This window comes from Monodon monoceros, unplaced genomic scaffold, assembly GCF_005190385.1.
Source record: "Monodon monoceros isolate NGI ecotype Baffin Bay Population unplaced genomic scaffold, NGI_Narwhal_1 Super_Scaffold_4, whole genome shotgun sequence".
NCBI classification, from domain to species: domain Eukaryota; kingdom Metazoa; phylum Chordata; class Mammalia; order Artiodactyla; family Monodontidae; genus Monodon; species Monodon monoceros.
This window is the reverse complement of record NW_021703781.1, coordinates 81,684,099-81,696,958: the sequence shown is the minus strand read 5'-3', so window position 1 is coordinate 81,696,958 and position 12,860 is coordinate 81,684,099. Positions and strand designations below refer to the sequence as shown.

The 12,860-nt window shown below is 60.0% G+C and overlaps 1 protein-coding gene across 4 annotated transcripts in view; it reads right to left on the bottom strand.

The window, feature by feature from the left end:
• INPP5A (inositol polyphosphate-5-phosphatase A) overlaps positions 1 to 12,860 on the bottom strand; it is a 182,643-nt gene that overhangs the window by 29,716 nt on the left and 140,067 nt on the right. For all 4 annotated transcript variants that reach the window (XM_029245171.1, XM_029245170.1, XM_029245172.1 and 1 more), the window contains exon 9: positions 5,622 to 5,706. In XM_029245171.1, coding sequence (XP_029101004.1) covers positions 5,622 to 5,706 — 85 coding nt within the window. The remainder of the gene's footprint in view (positions 1 to 5,621; positions 5,707 to 12,860) is intronic.

The window sequence follows — 12,860 nt, the reverse complement described above, 5'->3', positions numbered from 1 at the left end:
GAGGCAGGGCGTCCCTGGGCATCTCAGGGGCCCAGGGCTGGGGAGGGTGTACCTGCCACTCTAGTGGGGGACCAGCAACCAATACCAAACCCCAGCCAAGCCGGCTTCTCGTTGGGCCGGCACAAAGGATGACCTCAACTTCCCTCTTCAAGGGGGTCACCTGCCACCTCCAGACAAGACGACGCCGGCAGACGGAGGTCCCGCGTCCCCATCCCTGCGTCTCCTCGGACCTTCTGACCCGCACGACTGCAGTACTGTCTGGGGCGCTTGTGGTCACCTTGGGTGCTACGCTGACCTTAGGCAGTCTGGAAACCGTCTGTGGGGTGACCCACCAGCTGAGGACACCGGCCTCCCCAGGAATACGGGTCGGGGCTGGCATGGCCTCTCCCACCCCAGGACCCGGTCTGTAGGCACGAAACGCCGGTGTCTCTAGAGGGTCATCGCTGAGGGCAACCGCTCACCCGGGGAAGGGACAGCTCGAGGCCTGGGCCCCGGCTCAAGCCTTGGTGCGCCTTGCTCTGACCGGTGCTCTTTCCTGGGCCGTGTTGTTTGGAAGGAAAGGGCAGATGGCTGCACCTCCTGGGCACAGTCCTTGGAGGGGGTGGGGCAGAGGATGAGCTGCCTGCATCCCAGCCCCCTCCCCCTCTTCCCGGTGCCCCAGTGCCCACCTGGAGGCCGCCTGCCACCCTCAGTGATGCCCCCGAGCACTGCCTGAGAACCTGCAGGACCCTGTGGCCCCAGCCAGGCCTTGTCCACCAGGCAGCCCATCCCCAAAATGTGCCCCGCTGACTCCCCGCTGTGCAAGTCCCAAGAAGCGGCTGCCTTCACCTCCATACAAGGCTCTCCTGTAACAGGCAAAGCCCCTGAAGAGGTGTCCCGGAGCCACGGAACACCCGGGCGGCCTTGTCCTCACGCTGCTCTGCACATTCTGGGAGCTGGGACGGCTGGTAGGCCTCGAGAAGCCATCCACTCGGTCTAACAACCTTTCGGGAAAATTCGGACACCTCTTCTCTGGTGTCCACAGAGTTTCTCTACGTTGTTTCTACAGTTAGAAACCCTTTCAAAAAGCCATGCCGGCCAGCAGACTGTGATGTTCCAAGAGGTGCTTCCACGGTGTTTTAAAATTCAAGACCTAAACAGGTAGCTTAATGAATGCTACTGAAATTAATCCTCAGCAAAAGAAACTTGGCCTCTTTCAGTTAAACTTTTAGATCTAGCTTTGCCCACAAGTATGTTTTCTGAGTTAGCATCGATCTCTCCAGCGGTGGGAGAGGAAACGGGGCTCTGGCAGGAAGGGGGCTGCAGAGTGTCCCCAAGTTCACGTCCACCCAGACCTCAGCCCACGACTGTTTTGTCAACCAGGGCCTTGGCAGATGTGACTGGTCAACGTTCTCGAGCCGAGCTCACCCTGGATTCAGGGTGGCCCAAGTGCAGTGACTGTCCCCACAAGGACAGTGAGGCAGGGAGGAGGCACGTGAGGCCGGAGCAGAGGCAGTGATGACGCGGCCACAGCCCAGGGGCGCCTGGGCCACCGGAGCCGAGGAGGCAGGAGGGAGCCCCCCGACCTCAGACTTCTGCCTCGAGACCAGTGTCCCAGCCGCCGGCCGGAACACTGGCACAGGCGGGGACACGAAACACAACACAGGAAGGTGCCACCAGGCACAAGCTGTGTCTTCCGTGGGAACTTCAGAACATACCAAGTTCATTATAATTTTCTTGATCAGCTGGACACATCTGGGGCCAAAGGTGACGTGGCAACCCCGAGGGGACACGCGGGCGCAAGGGTGGGGTCCGGGTGTCATGCGCTACGCTATCCGCCTATGATTCCCCCGTTGGACCCCGGCTTCTCTGCCAGGGCGCTCAGCCGCGGGACTGCATGGCAGCTCCTGCACAGCCTGGATGTTTCGTGAATAGCTGATGACTGTGTTGATGAGGCGTGAGAAGATGGTCTTCAATCCCTAGGGCTAAAGTCTTCATTTGACCAAACGGTCCTAAAAACTCGCTATACCAAAAATCATACTCCACGTGCTGGGAATAAAAATCATTTCCCATTGGTTTGCTTTACTTACACAGTAAACTGTGTGCAGAGATGTAAGTTTTCGTCAACTGAACAGCCATTTATCCACAGGATAGATGGACCGTACGGTTTAAAGAACCACGTGCACAAGAAAACCCTCCAAAAATTAATGCACGAATCTTAGACACATCTGTTTATTCATCGAGCAAATAATTCAATTAAACACTATTGATTCCTCCCTCCTTTGAAAGTGCCAAATTCACAGCCCTGGGCAACGGAGCGTTGGGCTTCTCACGTGTGCGGTGCACAGCCAGAGCAAACACTCCCTGGCAGCAGCGGGGCAGGGGCAGTGTCCAGCGAGCTGTCGTGGGCAAGCCCAGAGCTTGGGGGTGCGGGGGTGTCCTGGTGGCATTCAGGTCCACTTAGATGCGCTGCCACACTCCGGGCGGCTCCCAGAAGAGGCTGCGAGGAGACTGAACGGAGCCCTGGGTGAAGCCGCCGATTCCGCGAGGGAGACTCCGTGTGCCCGGAGGACGAGGGTCTCCTGGAGCCGTCCCGCTCCGCCAAGCCTGACGCCTACCAGCAGGCCCGCTGGGAAGAGCTGCCGCTCAAAACGACCACGTCCTGTTGGGGTGCAGTGGGACCTCCTCGGGCCCGAGAACGTCCTCGCCACGCCCCCTCACCAGAACCCACTCTCCCGTGCGGGGTGGGGTGGGCGGGGCTGGCGGGGTGGAGGGCCTCTGCTCCCTGCCCCCCTGTGGTGGGCGGCCCGCCTGGGTCAGCCCTCGCGTGCCCTTGTGTGCCCAGGACCCGTCCCTGCCGTGGGTCCCTCTGACATCTCAGGACTACCGACATGGGGTCCCCAGCACAGTCCAAGGGGCTTGCGGTTAAGGCACATGGAAAGCACAGCCTAGAGCAGACGGACGACTGACTGCTTAGGAAATGACCCCTGGGGGAAGGGGCCACACAAATGCGTCACGTCTGTGACTCTTGCCAGCAGCAGAACTGCTGCTCTGCACCTGACCTCACACACAGCCGCCCACACAGGGAAGGGGCAGACACTCCGTGCCCCACACCTTCCCGGGTGTGCTCACCAGCTGCCCGGACAGCGGGACACCAAGGCCGGGGGCAGGTCCAGGGGCGGCCAGGCCAAGGGAAGCCGCGGGCCGGGGAGGCCAAGGTGGGTCCGCAGGGGCCCAGGAGGGGAAGCTCGTGCACGTAGTTCCGCTTCCCTGAAAAATCAGCTGTTTGTGAGAACTGCCTACAAAAAACAGCATTTCATGTAGCTCCTTATCTAAGTCAGTTAATTAGTTGGAAAAGCGCTCAAGAACGAAGATTCCCTGTACTTTCCTGAAGGAAGAGGAACTTATTAAAACCTGGGCAGTCCACCAAATATCGAGGCTTTTGGCCTGGAACCTTCAGGCTGTTGGTCCTTGGAGACGCTTGGGGCCCCCGGGTGGCCTTCAGAACAATGCGCCCATCGGGGGTCTCACTGTGGATCCACAGACCAGGCAGCCCCTCAGTACGCGGGGGCGAGCCCTCTCCCTCCTCCGCGGTCTGGCCCTCAAAGCTCTGCTGCTCGGGGGACGACCTCGGGCTGTTACTGACCAGGAAGTGAGCGCCTACGTCCCTGCTCAGGCTCTGCCCCCTCTCACTCACGGTCAAGGACGTGTGGCCGTGGGTCCTGTACCACCAGCCCCGACGTCCTGATGATACGGGGCCGGGCTGCCAACTCTGGGAGGAAACACAGAAGGATGGAGCCGCCCAGCCGCGAGCAGCGCCTCCCTGGCCGAGTCCAGGGTCCATCAGGACCCTGGCCAGCACCGGCCACCCGTGCGGTCACTGTGTGGCAGGAGTCCTTCCTCTAGGGGATGGGACTAGTCCCTGAGGTGAAGCCAAGGTCTGAAGGTGAAGGGTCAGGAGAAAGGGCGCTGGGCAGAGAAGTCTGGGGAAGGGGAGGGGGTCACATGATCAGCGGCAGCCACACGTGTCACGACCGTGCGTAGTCGGCCCAGCTCCGCTCACGCCCCCCTCACGCCCGCTCACGCCCAGGGCCGTGTCCTCCCGCTTCCCACTCAGTAAGAAAAGGAAATCACGACTCTGCAGGAGCCTCCCCGCCGCCGGCCACGCGCCCTGCTCGGCGCCCCCCATGGAAACCGGAGCCCCGCACGCGCCACACGTCCCGTGACAATTCTGCCTGCGTCCAGAGCCGCTGCCCTTTTTGTGGCATTTGTTCTGCTGGCAAAGAAAAGGCCACTTTGGAAACCTCCCGGACCTTTTCCCAATGTGCCTGCGGCTGGCGGCTCCCGTCCATCGGCTCCGGTCTGTCCAGGGCCCTTAGACGGGGCCCTCGGGCGAGCAGAGAGGCCGTTCCAGCACAGCAGGCTCACTGGGCCCAAGTACCAGCTGGAAGTGACCTGCGCTCGGGGGCTCACCCCAGCAAAACCAGCACGGCTAAAATACCAGAGGAGGCACTGTTGGTGAGGGCGCCTGGCCTGCGGGCACTGGGCCGGGCTCCCCACGCCCCTCACAGCATCACACGTGCACTGGCGGATTTCAACAGGCGGGCATCGCACCCACGGCTCAAAGGCACGGAACCCATGGGACCTTGGATCCAGGTTGCTGATTGAGCCAAACTCAAAATGAGGAGGGGAAAAGTCAGCAGAACCAAACGCAGGATTTTATGGTCCTCAGTGGAATTCATTTGTCTATTTGAAAACACTCCGAGTGGTCGAAGGCCCCCTCCCCACACTCAGGCGCCTCTCACTGCTCAGTTTTAAGACAGAATCTTCTGCCGAGAAGGGAGGATTACTTGTACCTGAGACGCCAAAGGAAGATGACAAGAGGGGGCCACCGGGGTCTCCCCCTGCTGTTTCCACCATCACTGCAGGCACACGCTTGTGTGTGCCCTGCTCTGGACAGGCCTGGGCTGGACCCTGCACGCTGTGGTCTCCCTCCTGCACCTGGGCCTGGGTGGACCCGCTCGCCTTGGGCGGCTGACAGGCCCCCTTCGCTGCGGCCGGGGGCCCTGCCGTCAGCACTGCGGCCCCAGGAGAGTGGGGCAGGCGCGGCAGCGGGGCTCAGGGCCGCAGACCCTCTGGGAGAAGCCGGCCCCACGCAGAGGAGACCGCGCTCCAGGCCACGTGGCGGGACCTGGTGGGGCCGACGAGCTGGCCTTCCGACCCGGTCGCCTCGCGGCTGGTGCCCATCCAGGTTCCCACCTGCGCCTGCTACTCAGCGGGAGCGTCACCCAGGGGCCTGAGGGCACCCAGGAGATTCCCACAGCTGGGGGGAACTGGCGCGTACAGCTGACCAGGGGCTGCCTTCTCACAGGTAGCTTCCTCCTCTTTCCTCTCCCGACCGTCAACAGAGGAATCTCCAGGCTCAGCACACATGTGCTGAGTGACCCAACCACTACCCAACTACTCCTTCGGAGGGGCTCCCATAACAGCCCCCTTTTGACAGTAAAACGTTCTCCATTAGGAGTTTCTGCCTTAAATAGAACCAGTGAGCAGGACAGTGGGAACGCGCCCGTCGAGGATCACGGGCTTCCGCTGTCTTCCCAACATGACCGAACACGCGTGAGGCTCCCGGCGTGGCCTACCTCCACCACGGACTTGGAATCCAGCCGGAAGTTGAAATCGCCAAAGACAAAGTAGGACGCTTTCTCGAATCGCTGGTCAATGATTCTGGGAGGAGAGAAGCAGAGGGGGTTACTGAGGCACGACGCCCGCCACGCCCGGCCTCTCCCCGGGCGCCCCACCACGCATTTCCCACCGCCTCCTGCTGAAGGACGCTTGCACCCCAGTGACCGTGATCAACACGTGTTCCCCAGACGGCTCCTAGCTTGCCAGCACTGAGGTGTGCGCCAGCGCGGTCCCATCCGCTGGGCCGGGGCCGTGAAAACCACGTTTGGCGGGCAACGACAGCCTGCGCCAGGAAAGGAAAAGGGCCACGCCACACGCCAGACACAGGAGAGCAGCCAGGAGCGGGCAACCCACATGAGCCCAGGACGCCTCCGTCTGGTCCGTGGATGGTTCCTCCCATCGGTGGTGGACACCTGACCTCATTCTCAGCGTTGTAGCTCATCCCCACGTGGATGTTTGGAAGCTACAAAGTGAGAGTGACTATGTCTTTTTTTTAAGCTAAGTATTGCCTGGCTCAAAAAACTTTTTCCACGTATTTTAAATCAATCACAATGTATTTCATAGAGATTTTTCAGCTGAGAAATGCACACACGGCAAACGTGACAGTGATATGTCAGTGTCACCCCCACCCCGGCCCCGTACAGACCTCTCTTCCCCGGTAAGAGGCCAGGACACCACCCAAGCCCGATCCTCGGCTCACTCACTCCCCCACGCCCTCCCCGCCCTTGGTGGCAGCAGGGTCCCGGCTGCACTGGCCTCAAGGGCAAAGGAAGCCAAGTGCGGGTCACTTCCAACTCAAAGCGGAATGCGAACCACAGCTAACGAGACAGCCCGCAGAGCAGACGTGTGGTCTGGGCAGAAGGGAAGGGAGGTTCAGTGACCCAGGTCCCCAGTTCCACCGCCCATTGGTGGCTGCACTGACACCCCCGCCGAGACGGAGCAGCAGGGCCCACGGGCACAGCGTGGGGTGCCGCCCCCATGGCCCACGTGCTGCGATGGACTCTGAGAAAATAAATATTAAAGGCGGACAAAGCCGGGAGCACCCCTCACCCAGATCGACTCAGAAATATCTGGCCGGCACCGAGAAACCTGGGTGCCACCGGCCCTGCCCCGTCCGGCCCCCAGTGCAGAGGGAGCAGGCATGCCCCCAACCCTGGAGTGGCCTTCCCAACTTGACGCATTAGCCTGAGAAAGGAAAGGTGACTGACAGCGATGACATCACTGCTGTTTCACGACGGTGGCCGCTGGGCTGGAGGGACAGTCCCGTCCGCACCCCCGGGGACGGCAAGCTGGTGGCTTCTGCTCGCGCCTGGCCTGCTTTCCTTTCTGGTTCCTTGCCTCCTGCTTTTTCAACTCTAAGAGTTTCCCTGTGAAGTGTGATGGCGATGCTGTCTGTGCTCACGGTACCTGTCACGCACGAGCCTTAATTTTCACGCAGGAAACACACCCACGTCCCCCCAGCTGCTGGCCCTTCTCCCCCCAAGGCTGATTCCCGACAAGTCCTTCTCTCATCTTCCTGGCAGAGTCTGTAGTGCAGACTTTAATCCATCTGGAATTACGTGTGAAGAAGGGGTCTTAGTTTATCGATTTTCCCAACAGTCGACTGATCCAAACCCTTTATTAAACATTCAATCCTCTTCCCCTTGAGTGTGTACAGAACAGGAGTCCCTAGATTACATGGGTCTTTTTGAGACTCTCCTTTTCTGCAGATCTTTTATCTATTCCTGTTGCTTTTAAATCATAGGACTTCTCATGGGGAAGCCCTGCTTGTTGAAGTTCTTCTAGGAATTGTCTCAGCTGTTTTCATATTTTCTTGCATGTTAATTGCTGTATCACGGAGCTAAATTCCACAAAAAGTCTTGTTTTCCTGTTTAGTTGGATTGATTCTCACACATGCGAATTTGAAGACAAAGGACGTATTTTAACAGATTGTCATTAACGGTGCAGATGACAAGTGACGTCACTTCTTGTGTGAAAAGTTAAGTCTTTCTGGGCTTCCCTGGTGGCGCAGTGGATGAGAGTCCGCCTGCCAATGCAGGGGACACGGGTTCGTGCCCCGGTCCGGGAGGATCCCACGTGCCGCGGAGCGGCTGGGCCCGTGAGCCATGGCCGCTGAGCCTGCGCGTCCGGAGCCTGTGCTCCGCAATGGGAGAGGCCATAACAGTGAGAGGCCCGCGTACAGCAAAAAAAGAAAAAAAAAAAGTTAAGTCTTTCTGTGGAGGAGACATCGCTCAGGGATGAAAATACAGGGAGGCTGGTGGGTCAGCCCTGGGGCTGCCGTACATCTAGGACCGGCCGTGTACCCCACCCCGTCCCATCCGCCTGGCACCTGCGGGGGAGGGGGAGGAACCCACCCCCATCGACTGTCTGTCAGCAGGAGGCTATCCAAGCCATCTTGAAGAAAGTTAATCTCTTCTGCCCTTAAGCTTTAGAAGAAGAAAATACCTCAGAGAACCTGCACAGGTTCCTGGAAAGGCCGACAGGGTGTCCCGTCGGGGCACGGACTCCGTGGTCGCCCATCTTCTGGGAGGGGGACCCAGAGCACAAGCCCCACCAGGAAAGGAGAAGCAGCAATGTCCCTCCCGGCCCCGCCTCCCAGGACCAGTGAGTGGATGAGAGAGACACAACCACCGGGGCTCCGCCACACTGCTCTTTAAAAAACCCCAAACGGAGCTATTCACTGCAGCCCTGCCAAGTGACTCTGGCTGTGTGCGGAGGCCAGAGACGCCTGCGGCCCCAGGGCCTGTGCCTCACCCTCCAGCCTCACGGCTCTGGGACCCCACGTCACCGCTCTGCGCCCAGCAGCCGCGCAGCCCCAGCGCAAGGACCGCCAGTCCCTGCAGCTCCCCGAGGCCCGTCGGCCCCAGCCCGCCTGGAGGCCCTCGGGGGCACCTCCCGGCCTCAGCCCCCTCCCCCTGCGCCCCCGGCCCAGCAAGGCTGCCTCCAAACAGGAGCCTGGGGCGTGCCCATTGGGGTGTCCCCGGGGCAAGGGGCTGGGGAGCAAGCTGACACCGCGCCTGGGACCCCGCGAGGTCTGGGCTCAGCGGTCGCACGGCACCTCCTCACCACCGCCACTCGGACCTCAGGCCACTCAAGGGGACTTCTCTTTTCTTTCGTTCTTTTTATTTATTTTTTTAAGAAAAACTAAACCAAACCGAAGCTTCGACTTGATTTGCTGAAGCAAGGAGGGCGAGTTGTCACGCTTCCTGGGCAGAAACACTTTAAATGTCCACTTTAAACCTACACATTTTATCCTGAGGGTGTATCAGCTTCTGTTTATTAAGAAGCCCAGGGCACAAGGTCCTCGAGAAAAGTCGGTGTGGCAAGTGGAAAAACCTCTGCATTCACAGGCGAACCGGCTGCTCTCTCGCGGCTTCTTACACTTAACGTGGTGTCGGGTCACACGCGACACCTGAGCAAGGCGACGCGGACACGGCTCAGACGCGAGGCCAGAGCGCTCACAGCGCCCCTCGATCCTGAACTATTTCTCGAGCCAGAGCATTTGCTTTAAATCTTGGCTTGGAAAGCCGGGCTCCAGCCCTGCGGCAGGAAAGGCTGGAGATCCACATTTCCTGGGGTCGAAGCCTTGGAAGGTGCCTGAGGGCGCTGGAGGTCACGGCCACACTAGCTCTCCTGCTCCAGGGGGCCACGAGGGACGCGCAGGAGGTCCGGCCCAGGCCTGGGCCCCAGTCCCCACGCGGGCGGTTTCCCGGGAGGCATGTGGAGGCGGGCGGGCATCAGACGATTTGGGTGAAGCATGAGCCCGGCTGACCCCGGCTGACCGTCCTCGCCCTGACGGATGGGCGGGAAACAAGGGACCAGGAAGCAGTGCAGACGGCCGACACTGCACCAGGGAAGCAAAAGACTATTTGGCTAATTAAATGGCAGAATCCGTTTAGAGGTAATTTCCTTTTTAAAAGATAACAAATTTCAGATTTAATATGGGACTAAATCAACTTTAAAGAGCTCTGGGGGTTCGGAGGGAGAGAATGCTGCATCTGGCGGCCTTCCTGGAACCCGGCCCCCGCGGCCTCTTTCTGGTGACGGACGGGGTGGCCCGCGGTGACAGGTGACGTGATTTCATCAGCTTGTCTCGGGTCTTGTAATTCTATCATTAAAACCCTAAACTTTATCATCTTCCCGTGCCCTGCTCCTTTTGATGTAATGGCCTGAGCCCATTAATAACATCGCCGTCCGAGGCGAGATGGAAGGGCTGTCACGGGGAAGCAGTCGTCCGAGTGCCAGACCGCGGCCCACAGCCCTCACTTTTAATTTCAACATAGTGCCATTTGGGCCAGCAGGAAAGAAGCGTTGTTTTAAAATTAATTACCTTGTCAGTAGCTATTATGATTAAAAAGTAGGTCCACATCAATACCATGTGCCTAATTCAGAAAGAGAATTACAAGAAGAGCCATAAAAATCAATGCTTTAGGCCCTGAGAACGGAGTCTCTTTCTGTTTTGACGGGCGATTTCATGACGCGAGGAACCTTGCTGTGACGAAGGGTCCCCACCCGCTCAGGCTGCCTGTGCGGAAGGAAGGGGCCGAGGACGCCTCGCGGCTTGAAGAGCCCGATGGCAGAGGCGACAGCCCTGAAGGGGCCACAGATCGAATACCTGAGGTCACACGTTTCTACCGGGGGCGGCTCGGGCCTTGGACAGGACGCCGGGCGGAGGGGCAGACGAGGGGCCGTTGGGCCTGCCCACCAGGCTGCACTCCAGGGTCCTTCCTTTGTTATTTTTAGCTACTGAACATGGTGGAAACCGACCTCAGGTTTCGTCTCAGATCTGGGAGAGGCCATGTGCTCAGGTCAAACAAGTTGAAATAGCGAAGCATGGACGGCAGGAGGTTCCTACGACTGGCCGCTGATTTCAGGGTCTTTGGAGTTTCCCTTAGTCTTAAAGCATCAGATCGAAGGGTTTATCACACGTGCACCTAAGCTGCCTTCTACAGACCGACCTTCCTGGAAGCTATTCTCAGGACTGCACGCTTCACTCTGCCCCGCGTGCTGGCCTCGGGCTTGGGCCGGTGGGGCTGGCAGCCCCGGGGGGCAGTCCCCTACTGTGACAGCTGCAGGCACGAGGGAGCCTGTGGGGAGGTGGGTTGTCCCAGACGCCCCTGAGGCAGAGACAGAGGAGGAGGATCCCATGTGAAGGCAGGAAGGACACATCTGAGGGATGGAGCCTGAGCCGAGTCCCAGCGACACGTGCGCCCCGCCAGCCGGCACCACGCGCTCCTCCAGCCCGGCGTCTACCCAGGCCTGGCGCCCCAGTGACCTGTGAGGTCACCCATGCCTCCTGCAGCAGCAGGCACCCTGGGGCTGGGCCCAGGGCTCCCCAGCACGGGTGACACACGAACCCTCAGCCACTTGCGTGGGGTGGACCAGGGGGAGTCTCAGCACAATAAGGCCACACCCTCGAGCCGCAGAACATGGAGAGCGCCGGGACAGCCGCTGTGGCTGGTTACAGAACCCACTCTTTTCCGTAAGCTCGCAGGGACCGCGCCCGGTTCTGAAATGCCCCTCTGGTCTCAGCCGGCTGGTGGCCGGAGCTCGGCTGTTGGAATGAGGCCATGAGGCCCCGCGGGCGCTGGACTGTCCCTGCAGTCTTACGTGGAAGCCCAGCCCCTTGAGGCAGTACTGGAGACGGAGCGCTCAGGAGATGATCCAGGTCAAATGGGGCCATGAGGGTGGGCCCTGACCCGATGGGACAGGTGTCCTCGTAAGAAGAGGCACCAGGGCTTCTTCTGCCACCTGAGAACACAGCAAGAAGGCAGCCAGCGGCGTCCAGCAAGAAGGGGTCTCTCCAGAGCCGGACCACGCCGGCCCCTGACCCCAGACCCGTGGCCTCCAGAGGTGAGGGCAACGAAGTGCTTTGTGGCCGCGGGCTCTCCAGTAATCTGCACGGTTGGTCCGGCTCCAGCCTGGGCCTGAGTTTCCTGTCTGTGCACCGAGATGTCCTCCAGCCCACGAGGCTGCCTCTGTCGGGGGGAACAGGAGGGGTTCAGGCCCCACCATGGCCGGCACTTCTCAATCAAATCGCTGTTTGTCACCCTCTGGATGTCCATGCTCCCTTTGATGACAACGGTCTCCAGGGCAGGGCTGTGGGTGGAGACCTCCTGCAGGCGTAAGGCTGAGCTTCCTGTCAGCAGTTCTCTCATTCGTTCTTTAAATAGCATCATAATATTAAATACGCCTTTTCTGCTCAGATGCCACCACGAGCCGGAGAAGCAGAGAAGACCCGTAGCCTCCTGGGGCCCCTCAGTTCCCCCGCGTACCCGGAAGAGAAAACAAGAGCTGGAAGCTCAGAAAGCCGAGGGAGGCTTTAAGACTTTTGATATCAAAGAACGTCGGAAACAATGCTGAATGTCAGCGGCTTTCGGGAGATGCAGACCACCCCGCGGTCCCCAGCCCGGGTGAGCACGCAGCTGGCGGGGCCACAGTCCGGCGGAGAAGGACGAGACGTCCTGAATGCTAGCGAAGCCCTGAGAACACCGCAAACGAAGGCCAGCAAGATGGTGGACGAGCACGGACGGAGCTGCCACGAGGGACATGCAGCTGGAGGGTGGGAGTGACAAACCCACGATACGAGCCACAGAGGGAGGTGCCTGTGCTGCCGTTCACGTGACACTCCAGGATATCATGTAAGGGGCTCACGGAAGCCTGCATCCCCCAAAACAACAGAGGATGCAAACATGCAATAAAAACATATACAATACTGCACACATGTTAACACACACAAGCGGTCCAGGGATGTGCACGGGGTCCAGGAAAGACGGGCACTGGATCAAGACGGCGGGGGGGCAGAGTGGGGGGGCGGGTACGACGAGGGTTCAGGACAGAGAACACAGGGGCACCGACGGCACCCTCATTTCACTTCTGGACAGAAGGACAAGCACGGAAAAACGTAAACCTGACACTGCCGAGCGGAGGGCGCATGACTTTCATCGTAGCCTTCCACACCTCGCTGGATGCCTGACGCCAGGAGCACGCAGGAGCCCAGCCCTCGGCTGGGGAGGAGCTGGGGCGGCGAGGACGCTGCCTGGTGGGCCCGGGACTCCTGCGTCTGAGCTGGGCTCCAAACAGACACAGGACAGTGGCCACCTGGGCCCGCAGGCTGAGGGACGCCTGAGTGGGGAGGTGGGGGCCACAGGCACCAGAGCCCGCTCTCGGGGCCACCGGCCACGTGGGGCGTCCCG